Here is a 22,771-nt window from a genome sequence, read left to right on the forward strand (position 1 = left end):
AATAATGAGCTAATCCACATTGACTTCAATCATCTGTTAAGTGCAAGATATATCATTTCCAATGTTATAACACTTAAATTTTTAGATGAATAAACATACACATTCAAACCAATTAAGTAATTTGTAAAACTACTTGATATGTGGCAGGGTGCCATCCAAATTCAGATGTGTCTGACTCCTCAGTGCATTCCACTATTCCATATTCTCTCTCACTTGACCTTGCCCTTTGATCACATGTGGACCTGCAGTAATAGTCCAAGGATCCTTATACAGGGTCTCAGGTGCTATCTTCAGCTAGGCCACTCAAAATACTCTTTGACTGAGGTTTGAAAAGGAGATTGGTGCATTGATAGATTGTATAGTCAACTCAAGAGGAAGACAGAATCTCTTCAAAACAGTAACATCTCATTAATAAAATTACTCATTAAAATAACTGCCCTGATGCTAGATCTACTTGTAGCCTTTCTTACTTTTGGTTCAACTCTCTAAAATATGTTTTATGTTTACCTATATAAAAATAACATTATAGAATAATTATGATATAACATTAATCCTTTCTAAATTGCCTTGAATTAACTGGAAGACATTTACTATTTTTATGGTGTCGGTGGTCTTGGTGATAGTAGCTGTTAAGCAAAATAAAATTGTATATGTATCTTTAATTATTTTTTGATGAAGATTCCTTGAAAACTGTTTATTAATGTCCTGGATGAAACATCCAGCTACATATAATATTTCTCACATAGAAAATGTGAAATAAAATAGGGACTTGATTTTAAAAGCTTGACAATGTTAATTCAGTATGAGACTATGTATGAGATCATACATGTCATAATGGAACATTTTGAGCAATCCTACAATCTAGGATTCAGAATTACCATTGTTTTTAGGAATGGTTACATAGGCATGAACACAGGCATAGATATACAGTATTAGACAATCAATTTGAACTGTAGAAAATTTGAGTTAAAAGGTCAGTAACATATAAAATTTATTTCCTGGGAAAGCTCCCTTTTTAAGTTGCCTCTGGACTGGTGATCAAGAGGAATTAGACCTGTTCATTCACTCCACTCTGGAAGAAAGGAAAAGAAGACTAAAATATTTACAGGGAATAGAATGAAGGCAGGTCCCTATGTGCAGCAGAGGTCCACACAGGAAGAGTATCATTTCCCTCCCTACATACAAGCACTGAGGTTTAATCTGACTGCAGCTTCTCCTGTGCTCACACTTAAAGCAACTCTGACAGTGGCCCTGGCTAATGAGAAGTTCCCAAGCATCTCTGAGTCATCAGTTTGTTCTTCAGCAATGACGTATCACACACTATTAAGTAAGTCTATAAGTGGGTAAGTTGCAAAATAGCAGAATATTAGATCTATCTTTGAGGTGCTTTTAAAACCTTCTTGGGTATAATGAGTTCTCCAGTCTGTCTCACAGCTGAAGGATAGGCTGCTCCTAGTGCAAACATAGGTTAAATAAGGATAACAATTAGGCAGGTTACCAAATACGTTAAGTTACTGTTAGTTTCTCATTCCTGTGACCAAAATACCTGCTATAAACAACTTAGAGGAGAAAAATTTTATTTTGGCTCATGGTTTCAGAGATTTTAGCACATGGTTAGCCAGTCACCTCTATTGCTTCAGTCCTGAGTTGGGACAGAACATCATGGCAGAAGGGCATGGCTGAGGAAAGCTGCAGAGCTCATGGAAGTCCAAAAGCAAAGAGAGGGAAACAGAGGTGTCAGGGGCAATATACCCTTCCAGAACATAGCCCCAGTGACCTACTTTATCTATCTGGGTTCCACCTCCTTCAGTTTCTCCACCTCTCAGTAGTTCATTCAGCTCTCAATGAATGAGGTCAGAGCCCTCACAGTCTAGTCATCTCCCCAAAGGCCTACCTCTGAACATTGCTGTATAGGCTTGGTCAAGCCTTCAACACAAGAGCATTTGGGGGACATTTCAGATACAAACTATAACGAATAACACAGCTGATGAGAACCAATTTCTTTTACAAACTGAAGAACAATTTATTCATTACTGAGAAATAGCAGAATTAGGTCTCATTCTACATGACATACATATTGCCAAACATGCTTTATTCTGCGCCCTCTCTCAGCCCTTGTTAACTGTCTCTGTGGAGTTTTAAAAAAAGGTGTTTTTTAAGATAAGAAAGGGGAAAGCCAGACTCACCAAGAGCCAGTCAGGAAACTTGCAGTGGGAAAAACTTATGTTGAAAAGAAAGATCAGTGTGTCTTATTCAGTCTGGAGGCAGAACTCAAACTGTGAATTCAATTTGGTTAAGATGCCCTGCCGCCTGCAGCAGTGGCCCATTGTTAGGGGTTCATCAGTCATCAATTTATGTGCCAGAGACACAGTCAGAAATTACTATGGAGTGAAGATCGGGATTATTTGGACTTATTCAACACAAAAATGCCTAACACTTTGACATGATGAATAATACATATATAATTCATTAATTTGAAATAAGAGATAGTATCAGTGATGAAAATTAGAATAACTGTTAACTCACAAATTTCAAGAATGAGTAAAAAATAAAAAGAATAAACATGGACTAATACCACTCAAGTGAACATGAAATCTTTCTAGAAGCTTAAAATCAATTCCATAAATATTGTACACAGAGTAGCATATATTAGAGATTGAGCCAAATGACATCCTAAAAGTAAAAAATTTGACAACAGCAAGATTATGACAGTAAATTATAATCCACTTCCTTTTTTATTATCTCCAAGTCAATAATCATTCCCTAGAAGATGCACCGTAATAATACATTCCATGTAACAACTCCTCCCACCTAAAAAAGGAAAAAAAATAGGTCTAAAGACATAATTCAAAATGATAATTTGTGTGCTTTTGAAATAAAATAAACAAAAATAATGTTGACCAACTTTAGGCCAACTTTTGACCAACTTTGCAGATCCTTCCCCGATTCATTAGATTATATGGAGTAATAAAAGATGCATTTAGTTAATTAACCAATAAACACAGAAAAGGAAAAAGAAATAAAAACCATGTCCCACTATCTAATAATTCAAATTTTAAAAAGTTACATGTCTTGATTATAGAGATAAAAATCTCAGTCCCTCACCTATATGTTTAGACATAATGAAGTCTTCTAAAAGGCTAGCATCCTTCTGCTCATCTTTTAAAATCCTTTTATTCAGTTAGTATTTTAATGTTTGTACTAAAAAAAAAACCTATGCTTTTTGTTTTTATTATTCTGTAAGCTATTTTGCATTTGAAGTCATTGGATAAGAGAAGTCAAACATGGGAGAGCAAGGCACAGTAACTGGCATCTCCTACCTGAAGACCTTCAATAGCTAATCGCAGCATGCTTGGCGTAAGTTTAGAGGCTTGCTTGAAGGTGAAGTTACTCCAGTCTATGATCAAAACAAACCCATTGACTTGAAGCTCAGGATCTTCAATCATGGCTTCTAAAGAAAGTAAGATGGCACGCAGAATATCCACCAGTGTGTACCTATCAGTAACAGAAAAGTACTCAATTAGATCTGACAACTCTTGTAGAATCTGTGGAAAGCTTTTTTTACCACACTAAAGAGTTCCTTTAAAATACCTCAAAAAATCTCAAGGAAATTATTTTGCCTAAAAAGCTTATTTTAAGAAGTTTACTTTATATAGGCTCTGGGGACATATTAGTATTTAGCATATATTCTATTTAAACAAGTAGCAATGATTTTGAAAATACTACAGTTTTTTTTTTCATACTTTGTAGTAATTTAATTTGCAGCTAGGCCTTCCTATGAGTTTCTAATATCTCATTTCTGCTATCCCCAAAAGTAGGCATCATAGTTTGGAAAAGCTTAAGAATGCTGTGGGTAATTCTTACACTTCTTATATAGTCAGCCCTCCATATTCTAGGGATCTGCAACTCTAGATTCTGTGTGTTGAGGATAGAATTTGAAAAAAAAAAAAAAAAAGACACTATGTCTGTACTGAACTCATACTGACTTTCTTAAGAAATACAGTATAGCAACTATTTATATTGTAAGTTATCAAGAGATATTATAAATATAGAGGAATGAAAGTATACAGGAAGAGGTGCACAGATTGTAGGCAAATACCATGCCATTTTACATAAGAGACTTGAGCATCTGCAGAATTTAGTGTCTGCAGGGGATCCTGGAACCAATATCTCAAGGATACCAAGAGACAACTATATTTGAAAAATTCAAGAATGAGATCTGAAGGAATTTCATCAACAACAAAAGTGTATGAGATCACTATGGATAAAAGTATCAGCAGACTTAATTACTTGTGTTGAGTTTGCATCATAAAGATAAAAGAAAGAAGAGAAGATGGATGGGAGGGACAGATAGAGAAGGCACACAAAGGCAGAGATTCAAAAAATCATGGAAATTTGCCTCTTTAATATAATGCAAGTCATCCAAATTTAGAGTTGGATCTTTATTTTTTCCTGCCTTGCTCCTTAAGACAGTATCAGACACATTCTAGAAGCCCAATAAGTGCACTTATTCCTGCAAAATAGGACTAGACTGGGGAACAAGGAGACTAGTTGTAGACTAAGAAACTGATTAAATGAAGACAGCAGAAGTAAGAACAAAAATAAGAAGCCAAATTTGATAGGTTTTTAGTGGTAAAAATAATAATTTGATATTTAAATAGATGTGGAGAGTAAAATTGAGGAAAGATTAAAGAATGACACACAGATTCTAGCTTCAGAGACTGAGTAAATATCAAATCATTAATCAAAATCAATAACACAAATAGAGAGTATTGTTGGGGATGTCTGGAAATACAGAGTTTTGAACAGAAACTGTTGCATTTGATAAACATGTAATATATCCAGAAAGATACATTAAGTAAGCATCTGGAAAAATAGATACTAAGCTCAGAAGAGAGCTCAAAGCAAAAAGTTCTAGAATCAAAAGTACAAGCTGAAAGATCAAGGAAATAAAGTGGTTACTGCAGTCAAAGCTAAGAGAGATATTAGATAATTATTCAAATAATACAATCATTAAGAAATCCCCAAATTTTAAAAGGAGTCAGAAAATTTATGGACAATGGTAATAATTTTGATTTTTTTATATAATCTGTATTTTAAGAATTTTTCTCCTGAGACATTCAGGTGAAGATGTCCAGGAAAAGCATACAGAGAGAGAGATCTGCACCTTGGGGAATAAGTGGGATGGGGTGGAAGGGGAACAAGAATAGAAATCACCTGTATTTAGTGGAAGTGATATACTCACCAAGGAGACAGTATGAGATGGAGGTATTGAAGAGGGAGTAATTCTATTTTTCCTTCTAAAAATATCTGGAGGTGAATGAGAAAGTATGATAGTTTGGAAAGGAATAAAAAAAGAACATTGGAGCTTTAGATAATTTCTCATCCATTCATTTCCCAGTCTGTAAAACTATCTGTGAGGAACAGAATCTTTAGGATTCTAGCATGAACCAAGAATAGGGCATGATGTCAGAAGACTTCTAGATGGCATCTCTGCCCTGCCTGTCATTAGTTGCATGGCCCTTGAAGTACCATTAATTTAAAATTCTAAGGACCAGTTCCCTTATTTGTAAGTATAGTGGTAGCTATGCCTATCTCACAGGGTGGGAGGTGGGAGTTGGAAGGCAAAGAATCATACAGATAATTCTGATGAAATAATCTGCACAATGCTAGGTATACAGGAGGTATTCAGTGAAAGTTGGCATACATACCTAACTTACTTTGGGTTGTAATGGTAGCCCTAGATATAGTGCACTAAGCAGGGTATAATGAGAATTGAAAAATATTTTCCTTAAAAAGTTAACTATGATTTTTAGAATAGACTATTAATTACTATTTTAAAAGACAATAATTAAGAGATTATTTTTAACCATCTAGAATGAGTCCAGGTATTACAGGCCTAGGGATATGCAATCCAAAACTATTTCTTGAATACATAAGGTAATAAAACTTTTTGTAGAGCTCTATTATTTATTTGTTATTAGTGAAAAGTATATGACATGATGCCTTAAATGTCACTTGATGGCTGGCCTACCATCATTGTGGACATAATGGCCTGCATGTGTTATAACCTAAAGCCTATAAACCTACAAAGGTGGATAAGTTGAAACAGAAAGTTTTAAGTTAAAATTAGATTTTAAAATCTAAAATTAGAAATTAGGTAAAAATTAGACATTACCCCAAAATCATTTTACTTTCTGAAATTCAAACTAATATCATTCTGGGCCAGGGTTGTGGCTCAGTTGTAGAGCACTTGCCTAGCATGCGTGAGGCACTGGGTTCAATCCCCAGCACCACATAAAGATAAATAAATAAATAAACAAATAAAATAAAGGTAATAAAATAATAATATCATGCTAAAGAAAATTAAAATCAGAAAAGTCTAACTTAGGATGTTTCTTCATTATGAGACTGATTTATTCTATTACCCATAAGAATATAAAATTGCATTAATATCAAAATGCCATAAAATAAAATATGAATCTTAAATCAGTTTTGGAAGGATGATGCATTTGTATCTAGTAAAGGTAAATCATGGTACCAGTAATGCTAAAAACAAGAGGCAGTTTGTTTAAGGAATACACCTGAAGTATAGTTCTTTCAAACTATATCAAAATCAAGGATTATAATATATAATTTATCTATATAAATAAATATATTTTTATTTAAAAATATATTTTATATATAAATTTATTTATATAAATATATAAATAAGTATATTCTAAGTAAAATATATTTTAAGTAAAAATATATTTATGTATATAGATAAAATATATAAATTATAAAAATTGTATATTATAAATTATACATATAAAATGGGTTATAAATTATTATGAGTTATATATAATATTATAAATTATATATATGTGCTATATATAGAGATATATAATTATCCTAGAAGAAGTAAAATAAGGAAAACTTCAAGATCACAGGGAAGAAAATCAACTTTGCAAAGTTTTCAAGAGAAATTCTAACCATTTTTTTAAATTCAATAACTTGTTCCAAGAAATCTAAGTGATCTTTATAAAAATCATTTGAATTTATAAGCTTGAGAAAGTAAAAACATCTTAGCTAACATATTCAAAGGGCAGGCCAACACCACTCTTGACTTACTCCTGTCCTCTGTTGTCAAACATGTCATATTATTACCATTAGCAGCTCAGCAGGCTACTCCTTAGAAGAACATGATTTCACAGGCTCTTGCCAAAGTCTGTAAAATACCTTCCAAAGAAATGTAGCATCTATGAATTTATTTCTTCAGGAATCCTACAATTGCTCTCCTCTTTAAATTATTTTAACTGTTATAATTTGGAAATTAGAAGTTACTATAATGAAAATATGTTACATATTCATGTTTGGTATTTATACCCAAATTATATGAGTTTCATCATTGCTATTCTTCCCTTGTGTGTTGGAAGAAATCCTCTTAAACACACACACACACACACACACACACAAAACAAAGGTAGCACATTGTTGCAGCTCTTGACTCCTGATTGTGCTCCCCAAAATAGCATTAGCTAAAACTTGAATTTGTAGAGAAAAGGATGCATAGCTCATAGTAAGAAGAAATCATAACACAAGCAAGGACTTTTACAACTGACATCTGACTATGTAGACCACTGTCCCTGAATGAAATCAAAGTTGCCATAATATGTTAAAAACATATGGAGAGCACTTTGACACCAGAGCTCCTATTTACTCACTGTATACTCAGAAGGAAAACATCTAATCCCTCTTGAAATTTTATAGCTATAAAACCAGTCTGAAAAGATATATGCAAAATACAAAGTAAAATGTGTTTGTTTAACTTAATCAAGTCTTTTTAATATACAACTTACCACTATCCTAAATACAAAGTGAAAATGAAACACTTGCCTATTTTTCTAATCTCAGGTTGTCTGTGCACCTTGAAGAAGTTACTGAACCTTGCTAAGCCTCAACTTCCTCTTTTCAAAATGGAAATGGTAGTTGTTACCTCCTAGAACAAAATGTGAAATACAGTCCACTGCCTATCACATAGAAAATACTTTAAATGTTAACTTTTATGATTTCTATAATTATATAATTTTATCACCTCATATTCTACAGTTGCTTTTGTACTTTTGAACCATGTATTCTTAACTTTGCAGACTTGTGAGAATAAAAATTAAATTAAATAATATATGTAAAGTTTTTATCATCACTTGGCATATAATATAGCCAATGAGTATATGTGCTATAATCATTGCTGTTGAGACTCCTCTATTTTGTTCCATGACACTACAATTTTTTTCCTCCCACTTTCTGGATACTCTATGTCTTCCATCATTGGTTCCACTCTTTCTTCAATCATCCAAATGCAGAAATAGACCTTGGTTTCCTCCTGTCACCAGGTAGTACCTTATAGAGTTCCTGAATCATGCACTTTTCCCACTGGCCAATACACAAGTAAATGTCTCACCTGTATGCCCAGAGACAGTGTCACTCTTAAGCAACACACTCATCCTTCCAGTTGCCACTTAAACATCAGCACCTTAGTAAATGTTACCTGAAATATTTCATATTAATGATACTTATATCAGTACTTCCACTACTCACTTCCCCTCTGAGATTATTTGCAATGATCAATTAATGAAGAATCATTCTTGGATATCCCCATTCCCTTCTCCTTCTGTGTATTTTCACCAAGTTCCAACTACTTTTCTTTTTATTTCATATGTCTTTGGCCTCCAACTCTTCTTTGCCAGTAGTCTCAGGTTCATTGCCTAATATAATGGCATTTCTCTTTTGTTTTTCTCCCCTTTATCTTGCCAACACCCTACTGTGATATTAATCATCCTGCACATAACACTGCTCCCCCATGGCTCTTCTAAAACCCCACTATTCCCTTAATAATTATACTTCTTACCTTGCACATCCATGCAGATTCCCTCTAGCCTTCAAGGTCTTGTTACATCTATCCCCCAGCAAACTGGTACACTTCTCTACTGTTCCTTCACTTCAATCTGTTAAGGACACCTTTCCTTTTCATTTTCCCTAAGTTCTACCTTTCTCTGGGCTTACCTCTGGCATGGTCTCTTCTGTGAGATTCTTTCCATCTGATAGGGACCCTTTCTTTCTCAGTCTATGGCTGCAGACATGTAAGCTTAACTTAAAAACTGAGTTTTACTGTTTAATACTACTCTCTGTCCTCATTGCCCAATAGTGTACCCAGAATACTATAGGTACACAAGAATATATGCTATGATCAATTTTCCAAGGGTAAAGGCCATGTTGCTTTACTTCCTCCCACAAAGGATATCAAAGTGCCCTATTTGGCATCATTTTTTTTTAGTTACATCATTCATGTATGGCTTTTCTCTCCACCCAAAGGGCAAAGCAAAACACCTTCTTGGACTGAGGGCAGACAAGACCTTGCCATGCAGCAGTACTGAGTAGAAGAACACAACCTGAAGCCAAGAGCCCTGGCTAATAAAAGAAGTTATTGCTTAAAGTGAATTCAGAAAGTACTTTGAAAACTTACTCAAGCACATTAGAGCAGCTTCTTCTCCTGTTTCTGACCATGCAATTTTTGGTGGCTTCTTGGCCTATGTTTCCCTCCTGCCGTTCACAGCACCTACTCTCTCAACACATCTTATAGTCGAGCAAAGATCAACTGAAATCACAAGCAAGTCGTGTCCTTCTACTCTCCAGTCTTTTCAGCATGACAGGGAAAACTGCCATCCCAGCATCATATACAACAGCACAACAGCCAACAACTTCCTTTTGTCACTAAATCAATCAGCCATTATTAAATTGTTCATTAAGCCTGCCCAGCCCCTCACTCTTCATTAAACAACATTTTATAAAGTCTAAAGCATGTCTTGTTGGAAAGGTGCTTGGGAGAGAGACAAAGAAGAATTAACCTTTATTAATACCTCAGGGTGTGGTTAGTGCCAAAGCTGAGGAACCTATCTAGGTGTTTTATACTACTGTATTGTAATGATAGTACCTCTATGGGGTAATAGCTTAAGATTTCCAAAGCAATTTTAATGTATTGTCTTAATATCAAAATAATCACCAAAGTCCCTGGGCTGGCTTTCTTCCTATTATTAAACATATGAGTACATAGAGTCTCAGAGAATTTATACAGTTTGCCCAAAATCACTAAGGAAGAAAGAGGGAGCCTAGATTACAAGCCATGTCTTTCTGACTCCATGTAAACCATGTTTCTGTCCACTCCCCATTGTGCCTCATATCTAGAACAGTTTGATGAATAGCTGCTCTGCTTTTTCATTTCTCAGTGGCATAATATGTGTGTCAGAAGATAGGTGATCAGGAAATCAATATCAAGGTGGCACAGTGGCACATGGCACTGTGCTGGGCACTCTCCAGCCAGCTCCCTGTTGGGACTCTGGTGAAGGGAAGCACAAAGACATTCACAGGAGTCAGAATGGGAAGCAAAGCAGCTAAGTCTACAAGCCTCAAATGAAATAGAAACTCTGAGATTTTCATCTGCCTGGCTTCTTTTACTGAGCACAAAAGATTACCTGTCTGAGCCTTGCTTTAACTTTACTGCTGTGGGAACATATGTGAATAAGAACAAGAGAAGCACTGGAAATGAGACATCTGCAGATAAAATGTCACTCTGAAAAAAAATAATTGTACAACTATTGCTACAAAAAAACACTTAACATTGGACTGAAGTTTACTGGAATAAATAAGTTCATCAACCTTTCTTTTCAGGGACAGATACTCTATGCAAGTGTCTGTTAGTAAAGTCTTTGCCTTCAGAAAATATATTCTTACACCTTAACTTTAGTTCTTAGTTATCTATATTCTTTTGTTTAATCAAGATTTTTTAAAGCAGCCAGGTACAGTGGCATACACCTGTAATACCAGCGACTCAGGAGGCTGTAGCAGGAGAATCACAAGTTCAAAGGCATCCTCAGCAACTTGGCAAGGCCCCTAAGCAACTTAGCAAGACCCTGTCTCTAAATAAGAAAAGGGATAGGGATGTGGCTCAGTGGTTAAGCACCACTGTGTTCAATCCCTCGTATATATAAAAAAAAAATTGAAACCATAGATTGGTTTTCTTTTTTGTAGTTATCAGAGCTCAATTTTTATATAATCACATTTAACTGTCTTTCCCTTGATTTATGTTGATAACTGTCTTTACACAAAAGAAAGTGACAGATTCACTTACTAGCTGTATGATCATAAGGCAAGTATTCAACTGCTATAATACAAGCTTCAAAGTTTTTTTGAATATGTGAATGAATAAGTGAATGAATGAAAAGGAACAATAAAAAGTTAGATTCAGTTAACCACACAGGTGATGAGTCCCTGCATAAGCTTCACCTATGCTGAGAACTTCCAATGCTGATCAACTTCCAATGCTTTATCCTCTTAAAGTGTATGCAGTCTCCCTGGTAAAAAAATAGATTTTCATATTTTTTCTTCTTAAGGAGATTATATGTCTCTTAATAGTACAAAGTTTGTGTTGTATCTCTATAATACCTGCTAAATTTCTAAGTATAGGGCAAATATTCAACTAAAGTTTATTTTTAATCAATTCAAATGAAATAAATATTAATTGATTCCTATTATTTGATGTCATGATGATCCAAACTGCAGGAGTATCTTTTGTTTCATAACATTGCTTATTTTAATCACTATTAAAATATTCGCACCCCTGGTTAAGTTAGAAGAGCTCTGTCTTTTCTCAAAATGGGGGAAATATATTAACTTACTAAGAATACCTTGTTAATATACAAATTGTTGGCCCAGTTTTTAAAATATCTTTAAATATTTCTTTAGAGGCCTCCTTTTGGGCATTTAGGTAGCCCAAAATACCTTGCTCTTCTTCAACCTTGTTTAAAGTTGCACATTTGAAACATGGAAATAGTCTGATTTAAAATAGACCTAATCAATGCTGTACTGAAGTTTGGCCCTCCAGTGTTTGCAGTTATTTCGGGATTATTTCACTAATTACTGCATAGTTGCCCCAATTTTTAAAAAATTTTCTGTAGTTGTAGATAGACAGAATGCCTTTATTTTATTTGTGTATGGTGCTAAGGATCAAACCCAGTGCCTCATACATGCTAGGCAAGTGTTCTGCCACTGAGCTACAGCCTCAGCCCTAATTGCCCCAGTTTTTAGAGGCTAATCTTTTATTTTCAGAGATTTTTCACAATATTCCTCTAACATTTCTCAGGACAACTGTATTTTTTTTTAACCTCTCCCATTTTCCCATGGTCTGTATTAAGAGAAGAGTTTGGAATAAGTGGCAATTTCTAGAGAATTTGTTCAGGGAGCCTCCCTACCACAGATTCTGTTGGGATCCCGTGGAATGTACACCTGAAACTTCTACTTTAGCCTAATGGAAATCTACCCATCACACAATGCAACAATTCCTCAAGGATTTTGAACACAAGGATTCCTGATCCTGCCACTAAGTGTGACAATGACTTTATAGTTGAGAAATGGTTTAATACTTTAACAAACTGAGACAAGAAATCTTGAAAAATCAAGCCAAACAATAAAGTCTCTTCTTTTTAAATTTGTTTTAAAGACTACTAACTGTGAGTAATTCTACCTATCTTGTTTATTACCCTTGACTGTTTTAATCCATTCCTTTTCATTTTAATCTCATTTAATTTTATTCATTTTACCATACTTCCAGAGAAAATAAAATCTTTGTAGTTGACATTAAAGCAAATCTGCATTGTCTATGGTTATTTTTAAGTGGTAAGACATTATTATCAAAATCATCATTTTGAACATTGACCACACTATTGAAAGATATGAGAGCATGATCATAATTCAAACTGAAACCTCAAATACCTATCATTTACATATTTTCTTTTTTATGAAATACTGATTACTAGGCAAAAACAGACAAGGAAATGTTTTCTAGGCAAATTCCAGGATGAGTTAGAGGATCACAGCAATGTCTGACCAGCGAGTTTTAAGCCCCTTCCTGAGTTTCAATACTGTGATAATCAATGTCCATTATGAAAACCAAAGATAGTGCAAGGTGGTCTGTGCTTTCTGAATTGCCACTATATTAATAATCACTTTAATTCTAGCTACATTTAATTATTTTCTAATAACTATTAACCAAATCCCAGATAAATGGTTGTTTCTTCTACTAAAGTATAGAGAACTACTTTATAAGTGTAATGAGGTCTATAGAAGTAAAATACTACTGGCAGCTAACCTATCATTTACAGGCCAACTCTCAGGCTGCATGTCATCTGTAGGTTTCAGGTAATACAATTTCACTCATGAATATTCCCAGTAATTATGTGTCAGTGGATTTCTACTTCTCAGTTATCTGCTCTTATGCCTTGGGGCCTAGACTGCCATCTCCTTTCACTCCAAACTTCCTTTTCTCAAGTGGTGCTATATCTTCTAGCTTCATGGTCCATTATCTTCACACTCTGTTGATGAAATCAAATGGACAACTTGGAAGTATCTGCTGAGCCCTAAGTAGGGCACTGTCATTTGGGAAGGAAATATAGCATGTGATGCACTGAGAATCCCTGAATTCTAATGATGCAATTTAACCCTCAAATTATAATTTTGTTGTGTTTGCTTTTGTTTTCAGATATTATGTTAGACAACCTGAAAGGAAATAAAATCGTATGAATTTCTTCCAAGGTACAGAATGCTCAATGAATGTTTCAAATCATCTGAGCCTGTTTTATTTCTTTTTAGAAGACCACAGACCACAACACATTTTGACATTTCAGTATTTCTTCTTTTTTTTTTAGATTTGTCAGAAGGTGAGTATACTGTAAATATTTTTATTTTACCTTAGTTTTCCTTATGACTTTATATCTCATAAAGATTTTGGAAAGGGCCCAATTATTCATAGAATCTAAAACTATCTTGCACTATGTTATAGTAGAAAGAGACACACTATTTTATATTTATTGTTTTCAGTGTCTTCAGGCACATAAAAAATTCCCCTACAAATTTAATATAGCAGAAAGCAGGTAATAGAGAAATTTTTACTTAGAATTTGTTTTAAAAAACTGCATAACTCTTAACTTACCTCAAATATTTATTGAGCATCTACTGTAGCTCAAGTGCCATTATAAATATAAGAAATGTCTTTTGTTACACAAATTAACACTTGTGGGTGGGTTTGCAAATATTTTCTTCAAAATTTATGAATCATTTTTTCTTTGTACTTAGGAATTTGGAAATTACCTTTTTTCCAAATAATAATTTTTCTTCTATTTCATTTCTGAAATTTCCCTTTATAATACTATTTTTTTAAGTTTCAACTCAAGGCATGTGCTCAAAATTATGTTCAGCTGTACAGTTTTCTTGAGAGATGCAGGTGGTTTTGAACTGGCAGGATGAGGACAAGGAACACAGCACTTAACTTACACAGCAGGGGAGAGTAAGATGCAAGGAAATTTGTTACCTAACCTAACAGCCATGGTTAAGTAAGCATGTAGAAAAGGTGGCCACGGCTTCTGTAGGAGGCAAGTCAGAGAAGCCTTGAGACTTAGGGTGGAAAAAGAGGATTCATACTGAGAAGGGATCATAGGACTCTGGCACTACCAGAGACGCAGTTGTTTCTCTAATTTCAGGGCAGGGACCAAAACAGTTCTTGTGCACATACTCTAAAGATTAAGATTTACAGAGGCTGCCAAAATGGCAGAACTGCCCATCCAGGAGTCCCTGTCATTTGGTATAAGTGGGCTTGGTATGGGGAACAAGTAGGAAGAGGGAGGGATTTGTTACAAACAAACAAACAAAACAGAAGGTAGAAACAACTGAAATTTAGGCAAGCTGTAAATCACTTGCATGTGATTTAGATGTACTACAGTTTCTTGGTATACTACAACTTCTTGTTTATATCTGTTCCTTTCCAATCACAGAAATAGAATTCACAACTATTAGTCTATAGGTCCTGACAGGGTGTTTCTATAGGACATAACTTCTCACATTTTAATTTTAAATTTATAGTATTTTCATATTGATAATTTTGTGGAAATTTAATAAAAATGTCCTACATGTCAATCAATATCCCTCCTGTTGTAGATTTCCAAAGAGAAAAGGTTTGTTTCATTAGAATGTGTCCTTTATAGAAACGCAAGAGATAGACAACTGAAACAGTTCCTTAAGTATACCCAGAATAATCTTCCCATATAGAAGAGAACTATAAGTGACTTTCATCTTAATTATCTGAATAAATCATTATGAATGTTAGTTCACTTATAAAATAAATGAAATAGTTCTGATGTATGTATATGTGTCTTTGAATAAAATCTGCCTCTCTAGGGATATTTGTAACAGACTTTAAGATGTATTTAAATATAAAATTTCCATAGCCATCATATCACTAAAGCTTAATAAATTTCTAAATAAACTTTAATATGGAATATTAGGTTCTTTCTCAAAGTTTTCAGTTTTGCTATGCAATCGTCATTTGCATGACTTCATAATGTATTCAGATGAAGAAAAAAAACACTTCCTAAAGAAAACTTATAGTGTTGGATAGAATTTCATAGTCCTTTGATGTTTTCCACATGATAAAAGGTGTAGTAAGGTCTAGCCAAAGTAAAGGAAGCTCCATGTCCTTCCAATGGCTAATTTTATCTATGAGTTTCTTAAATTTATGATTCTTCAGATAGTATTTTGTCTCCATATTCACTTTAAAAAATAAGAGTACCTCTCAACTTGGAATTATAGGGGAAAGTAACCAATCAAATGAGAAAACTGTTAAAAATCAGTTTTATTTATTATGTTCTAATATCCCAAGAAATTCAGAAGCCTATCCAGAAATCCATAAGTTCTATAAAATCTCTCACTAATTGTAAAACTCATTACTGTTGCTCCAGATGTAGTTTAAATTAACCAGATGTACCCAAAGTCATTATTCACAAAACTAAAATACACCAACGTTTTAACAGCCATCTTCTTATGATATTTAGCTTGGGAGCATTTCCAGGTTCCATGAAATACACTTATTTAACTTTGAAGTTAATTGAAACTACCTTATCCAAGAGGCTTTTATAATTTCTTGTATCTTACAGCCTGGAAATGAAACCTGATTGAAGAAGTAAAAGTGCCTGTTGCTTTTTCCCCATGTAGATGAAATGCAAATATTATTTCTCCTCTACTAAACAGCCAATGAGCTCAAAAAGCCTACCAACTGATACATCCCAACATTTTCCACTTCTTTCTAAAAGATGAAAAATTATATCAGACAGGAAACATATTCTTCAGATTAGTGACAGGTGTAGAACAAGCACACCACTCAGCCTTTATTTTCAGTGTTGCTAGGCATGCTCAGCGACAGAGGGTGCAACTCTTCCTTTTCACTGAAGTGACACACATCATATTATACCTTTATCTACACATCACCAAGCAGAAAAGTTCCAAAGCAATAAAACTACCTGCTCTTGCTTGAGCACCGGGCTATTCTTAGAAAATAAGAAATAAAGAATACTAAAGAGAGAGGGTATTGATGACAATTATGATGTTGATTGTCTTAAGTTTAAGAATTCCTTTATAAGGAAGGAGGAAAAGTTGTCTCCTATAATTACTCATTTTCCCAGACCAGTAAATTTATTCAGGAGGTGAAAATTTTGTTTGCTTTATTTAGAAGTTTAGTGATTTAGATTTCTGTGTAATAAGATGGTTCAGGAAACACTTAAAGCTGCAATAGGAAAATGGGTGTTAGTGAACTAAGAGTTTTAAAAGTAAAAATAAAAGGCCTTCTCTCTTCCCAGGGTGCACACCAAAAACTCATTTCTTAGTCCCAGTTTCTCTTTTCTCCTAGCCCAATAAACAAAAAACATCAAACCTGCAAAAATATGACACCACTCTTCAGGATAAATTCTGGAAATTGGGAGGGAAACAGGATCATGCGCAAGTTTGGATTTAAGATTTACCTGCTCTGATCCCAGTTGGCAGCAAAAAGGACTAGAATCTTCCTGCCATAGTGGTCCAGATTGGCTAAGCCCCCAGGGAAGCCATCTTTCAGCGCCTGCTTGATGCCAGGGTCAGTGGCCTTGAAGCTTTTGAACATGTCCAGGTTCTGCTGACGGTACTCAAAGTATTGGGCCAAGAGGCGGAAGGCCTCAAAGTGATGAAACTTCCTTGCCCGCAAGAAGCGTAAGATGAAAGCATCATCAGTGCGCAGGAAGCCAATGTCAGGTCTAGTGATGACCATATCCCTCACCTCCTGGATGTCCTGGTGCAGCGTGTCTGGGTTCTCATTCAGTTCCAGGCGAGCTTTCTCCAGGGTCTCAGGGGAGAGGCCAGCTTGTAAATGAGTCATTGTTCTGTCTTTCCAGAGCCTTTGCTCTGAAGCTCTTGTTGACTGTCCCACAACAAACCTGGCCTTTGCCACTTCCACACTCTGGCCCCAGACCTCGCTGCTGCCTGCTTCTCCTTTACAGGAAAGAATTGATCTTCGTGATTAATCAAGTACCCTGTTGCACTTGCTTTCTAACAGCTTTACTGTGGAGGATATAAACTTTCCACCCAAACCCCTAAAAACAACGCCCCGTTTAGTTCCCTCTTTAAAGAAACGTGGACCTCTGGAGGGCCCTGCTCGCTGCTCCTTCTGGTCCTTTCTCTCTCTCTGAATGAAACACCCCTAATCCCACCTAGCACGAGGGGTTCTGATCATGGTGCGGTCCTCTTCTCTTCTCTTCCAAGATGTAATAAAAACAACCCCCACGCACATCTCAGCCCCAGCACTGTGATGTTTCTGCAGTTCCTACTGAAGGATGCGCCTGCCAGGGATAACGATGGGAATTCTGATTAATAATAAGGTGGTTCTTCAGCGCTGAGATCCAGGGCGGGGAGAGAGTGTCTTTGCCAGAAAGAAAAAGAGAGAAAGAGGGTGGGGGAAAGGAGCTTATTTCCCCTCCTGCTTATTCAAAGATGCTATTTTTAAAAGACATCTTTGTGGGATTTTATTTTTTTATTATTATTATCATGATGATCCAATTAGGGAACACTGCAAATAGTGCACCTTCCCTCTGCCCCTCTTAGGTATACACCGCGATCTCATGAGGCACCAGGAGAGATTTTGGTGGCGTTGGCACCAGCGTGGGCTCCCCCCACCCCACCCCACCCCCAACTTCTGCCCTCCTCACTCCCTTTATTTTAAAGGACTTGTCGCGGGGATGGGGTGGGGAGGGAAGGTATCTCTCTGGGAAGGTGCATGTCAAAAACAGGGGGGTGGTGAAGGGAGTTGTGGAAAATGAAATAAAAATGTCTCTATCTTTTCTATAAACCCCAAAGCAAGAAAGAAGAAAGAGCAGCTGGCTCCTACCAGCAAACCCGGAGGCGGGGACGCTAAGCAATGCGGCACTCCCTGGCATCCATCAGCCCAGGCTTCGGCGGCGGTGGCGGCAGCGGGGGCGACAGCAGCATCAACTCCTCTCGGCGGTATGGAACGAACAGAGAAGAGGGGCGGAAGCGGGGACCCGGGCCGAAGACTCACTCGGGAGTAGCTGGGGCTGCATCCTCTGAGGGCAACCCGCTGCCTCTCAGCAGGAGGGGTGGGGACGGCAGAGCGAGGGCCACCGCTGTCCCAGGTCCCCGCCCGGCCCTGCCATTTTCGCCTTCGGGAGAGAAGGGAGGGAGGGGACCCGAACGCCTGGATGGAAAAGGCCACGCAGGCGGCCGCTGCCTTTGTGCACCCAGAGCCGCCGGGGCGGTGGGCGCGGCACCCGCCTCTCCCTGCGCGCTCCGAGTGACCAGAGTCCGGTGCACCCCTCCGGGTTGCTGCTGCGGCTCCGGCTGCTGCTGCTAAAAGAGGACTCAGCTCAGCTCAACTCCTCTCTAATTATCCCAGCACAGATCTCGCTGCGACGTAAGCACTCAGCTCGCGCACGCACTCAGCTCTTCTCTCCCTGCCTCTTTGGGAAGGATGGCAATTTTTGTGACATTCAAATATCCCAAGCCTCAAGTTTATCTTGCTTCAGGCCCCCACTCCCCAGCAGACTTCTGGGGCGGGTTTTGCCTGGCGAGGCGAGGTAGGGACGCCTTCCAGCCTCCCCACGCCCCTCTTTCATCCTTTGTGTGCAAGACCCGAGAGTGTCAGGGCGAGTAGCTCCTGTAGATGGTAATCCACATTGACACACATTTTCTGGTTCCTCTAGGAGGTAATTTTGATGAGGAAGGAGTACAGAAACATTTTGTACTTTCTGCCTTCGTTGTAAACAGAGATGTTTAATTTAGTAAAGAAGATCAGAGCGGTTTCAACTCATTGTGTTGATATTAAACCTCTGGAGAACTTACATAAAGTTTTTCAACCATAAACTCTTCTCTGTTAAATTCCTATTGAAGAAGATGAAAATGAGAACCGGGACCAGAAAAAAAAAAAAATAACACAATTGTCAACGAAGGAAAACAGGCATTTAACTCATTTCTGTTCTCATAAAGGCAAATATTTCTAGAGCCATAATCTTTCCCTCAGTTTTATGCATCTGTATATCAGAATCACCCTAAATGAAGAGTCTTTGTGTGTAAGGTGGCTGTAAATGAGTTTGAGAAAAAGAATTTTTTTTTTCAAAGTACAGTATATATACTGTCACTAAGCCTAACTCTGGCTTTGCAAATAGTAGGATGGGATCATGAGTTTAAGTTAGCTCCATGCAAAAATATTTAATTAGCACCTCTACATATGGGGCATTATTCTAGAGTATATGGATTGGAAATGGTATTGAAGATTTTTTAAAAATTGCATTATTTGTCAACTATTAGAACCTTCAACTTACAGACATACTTGTTTTATTGCTATTTTCCTGAAGATGCTATAGACAAAAAGAAAAAAAAAAAAACTTGTATGGCAGACATAACATTTCATTAATTAAACTCATGCAAAGTGATGTAGGGATCAGAATAAGAGAACAAATTACACACGTATACTAACATGCTCATTACTCATAAGGAATTTGTAGTTGGTTGAGTTTTGTTTTATTTTGTTTTTGAACCAGGGACTGAATCCAGGGACATTTTACCACTGAATCACATCCCCAGTCCTTTTTTTTTATTTATTTATTTTAATTTTTAGACACTAGATTGCTTGAAACCTTGGCAAATTGCTGAGGCTGTTCTCCAACTTGTGATCCTCCTGCCACTAGGTTGCTTGAAACCTTGGTAAATTGCTGAGGCTGTTCTCCAACTTGTGATCCTCCTGCCTCATCCTTCACAGTCACTGGGATTACAGGCATGTGCCACCATGCCCAGCAGAATTTATGTTTTAAGTAGTGGTGAAAAATAAACCATATAGATATGTGTGTACATTATATATAAATGCATGTGTTGTGTGTGTGTATACACACACACACACTATATAGGTGTCTCTGAGAATCTATCCCAGATTGGTTCCAGGACCCCCTGGGCTAACAAAATCTACAAATGCTCAAGTCCCTTATATAAAATGGGCTAGTATCTGCACATAATCTAAGTTCAATCTCCCATATACTTTAAATCATCTCTAGGACTCTTAGAACACCTTACACAATGTAAAGATATGTAAATAGATTTTAGACAATGTTTTCAGGGAATCATGACAAGGAAAAATTTCTGTACATGTCCAGTTCAAGTGGAATTTTTCTCCAAATATTTTTGTTCCTTAGTCCTTAGTTTGTTGAATCTAAAAATACAGAATGCATGGATTCAAAGTATATATATAATAATGCCCCACATGTAGTAGTGCTAATTAAATATATAATTCTGGCTTTGCAAATAGTAGGATATATATAAATAGTTTTATATATGTATATATAAAGAGAGAGAATATGGATTGGAAGTGGTATCGAAGATTTTATATATATATATATATATATATATATATATATATATATATATATATTTTTTTTTTTTTTTCTCCTTCTAGGACTTTATATGATTATGACCCTCATAAGCATTCTGAATGCAACATGAACCATAAAATAATCTGGTTCTCATTTCAAAAAAGTTTGAAGAATCATTTTGGCCAATATGTTAAAAAGAAAATTTCTATCTTATATCAATTCTATGAAGAGGCTATCACCAATAATGAGAGACAATTCTCCATTTTGTTTCTGAAGGTCTACTAAGTTTTCTTTTTTCCAGATTATCTTTTCAAGGATATCTGCATAATGAATAGCCTTGGAAGAGCCTTGAAAGATAGAGATAATAGTACCTCCATCCAGAATGAAGAGAGAGTTTATTTATAGCATTTGAAGGGGGATGTTTTCCTACTGAACAAAAGGCAAGCAGGTATATTTGAATCCCTGAACTTAGAATTACTCCACTGTAACATCACCATTATGTGTACAAGTGAATCACATGATTCTCTTCTCTTAGCCTTGTGGAATTGGAGCTGAGAGGCCAGTGCACAAAACGTTGATGCTGTTATTTCCTGCAGCACCTGAGTGAGAAAGTCCTTTATCTCTGACCCAGGAGTTTGACATATTCTACAAGCATCCATGAAACTACAGCTTGTATGTAAGATTAAAACTCAGATCCTTCACTGTATTTAAAAACTATTGCTTAAATTTGTTTTCTAATATGGAACAATTAGACTATATTTTTTAGAGGAATTTACAAGATAAATTAAATTTGTTGTTCCATGATCTGATGTAACTGCATTTAGTAACAATATGTTTATTATAACTTGCTAACAATAGAATTGCTTCAAATAAGCTTATTTTAATATATCAATATATGATATAATAGTCTCTGTCCTGCAATGGGATTTTTAGAATAGAGCAGTTAGGTAGATATAAAAAAAAAAACAACTTTTTATGACATTTGCAAACTATTAGTCTCTTTTTCCAATATTATACTATTATCTTTACTAGTACTTTTGAAATTAGTTTTGGAACCAAAATAAACACAAAGTCATCTATGAATTAAACAAGGTATTTATCCAGAGGACATCAGTGCATTTGATTCCATTAAATATTAATTTACCTTGTTAAATGAATGCAAAGTAGTGTAAGAACTAGAATATGAGAATAAATTAACTAAACAAAAGGATTAATTAAAGCATTATTGGAAAATAATTAAATCAAGAACTTCAGGTGTTTTCAAGCAACTGGAAAGAAAAGTCTGCTGAATTTAAAATGGATAGAGTAAGTAGTTGGTGTTTTAAAATATTTTATTGGATTTATTGTATAGAAAGAGGCACAATGAAAAGACGCACAGTTCAATTACATACTCTAAAGTAAACACTTGTTTAAATATTTATCCAGGATAGAGAATAGAACCTTGGCAAGAAAGAGAAAGCCCCCATTGCTATCTCTTCCTAACTATTGGCCACATCTTTCCAATAAGTGAAGTCACATTATCTTCCTTTTGAAATTAATTCTTGTTTTTACTTAAATTTTATAAGCTAAGTAACCAGTGTAGTTTTTCCCATTTTTGTACATAAATCAATATCTCTATGTAATTTTTTGATTGGCCTTTTTCCTTCAATAATACGTGAGATTAATCCATGTTGCTACTTGTAGTTAGTTAATTCTTATTTAGTGATGATGCATGTTATGCAATCTATGCACATACTAGAATATATTTTTCCTCAGATGAAGATTTGAGATTTATAAAATTTGGGCTGTTATTATTCATGATGTATGAACAGTCTTATATGTATCTCAGTGCACAAAGACTTACTTAGAAATGAAAATTGCTGGATCATATGGCATAAGCATCTTTAAATTTAGTAAACAATGCTAAGCTATTTTCCAAATGGCTGTACTATTTCACTCTCCCACCCCCACAGCAGATTCTGAGTTTTCACTGTACCACATTGTCATTATTTTGCATTACTATCTAT

The 22,771-nt window shown here is 35.7% G+C and overlaps 1 protein-coding gene across 1 annotated transcript in view; it reads right to left on the reverse strand.

Annotated features, from left to right (window-relative positions):
• Clvs2 (clavesin 2) overlaps positions 1-17,269 on the reverse strand; it is a 61,269-nt gene extending 44,000 nt beyond the window's left edge. The window contains exons 1-2 of the mRNA XM_027953046.2: positions 16,881-17,269; positions 3,321-3,495 (exon numbers count right to left, since the gene is read on the reverse strand). Coding sequence (XP_027808847.1) covers positions 3,321-3,495; positions 16,881-17,269 — 564 coding nt within the window. The remainder of the gene's footprint in view (positions 1-3,320; positions 3,496-16,880) is intronic.
• Between the last annotated feature and the right edge of the window lie 5,502 nt (positions 17,270-22,771).

Source organism: Marmota flaviventris, chromosome 6, assembly GCF_047511675.1.
Source record: "Marmota flaviventris isolate mMarFla1 chromosome 6, mMarFla1.hap1, whole genome shotgun sequence".
Taxonomy (NCBI): domain Eukaryota; kingdom Metazoa; phylum Chordata; class Mammalia; order Rodentia; family Sciuridae; genus Marmota; species Marmota flaviventris.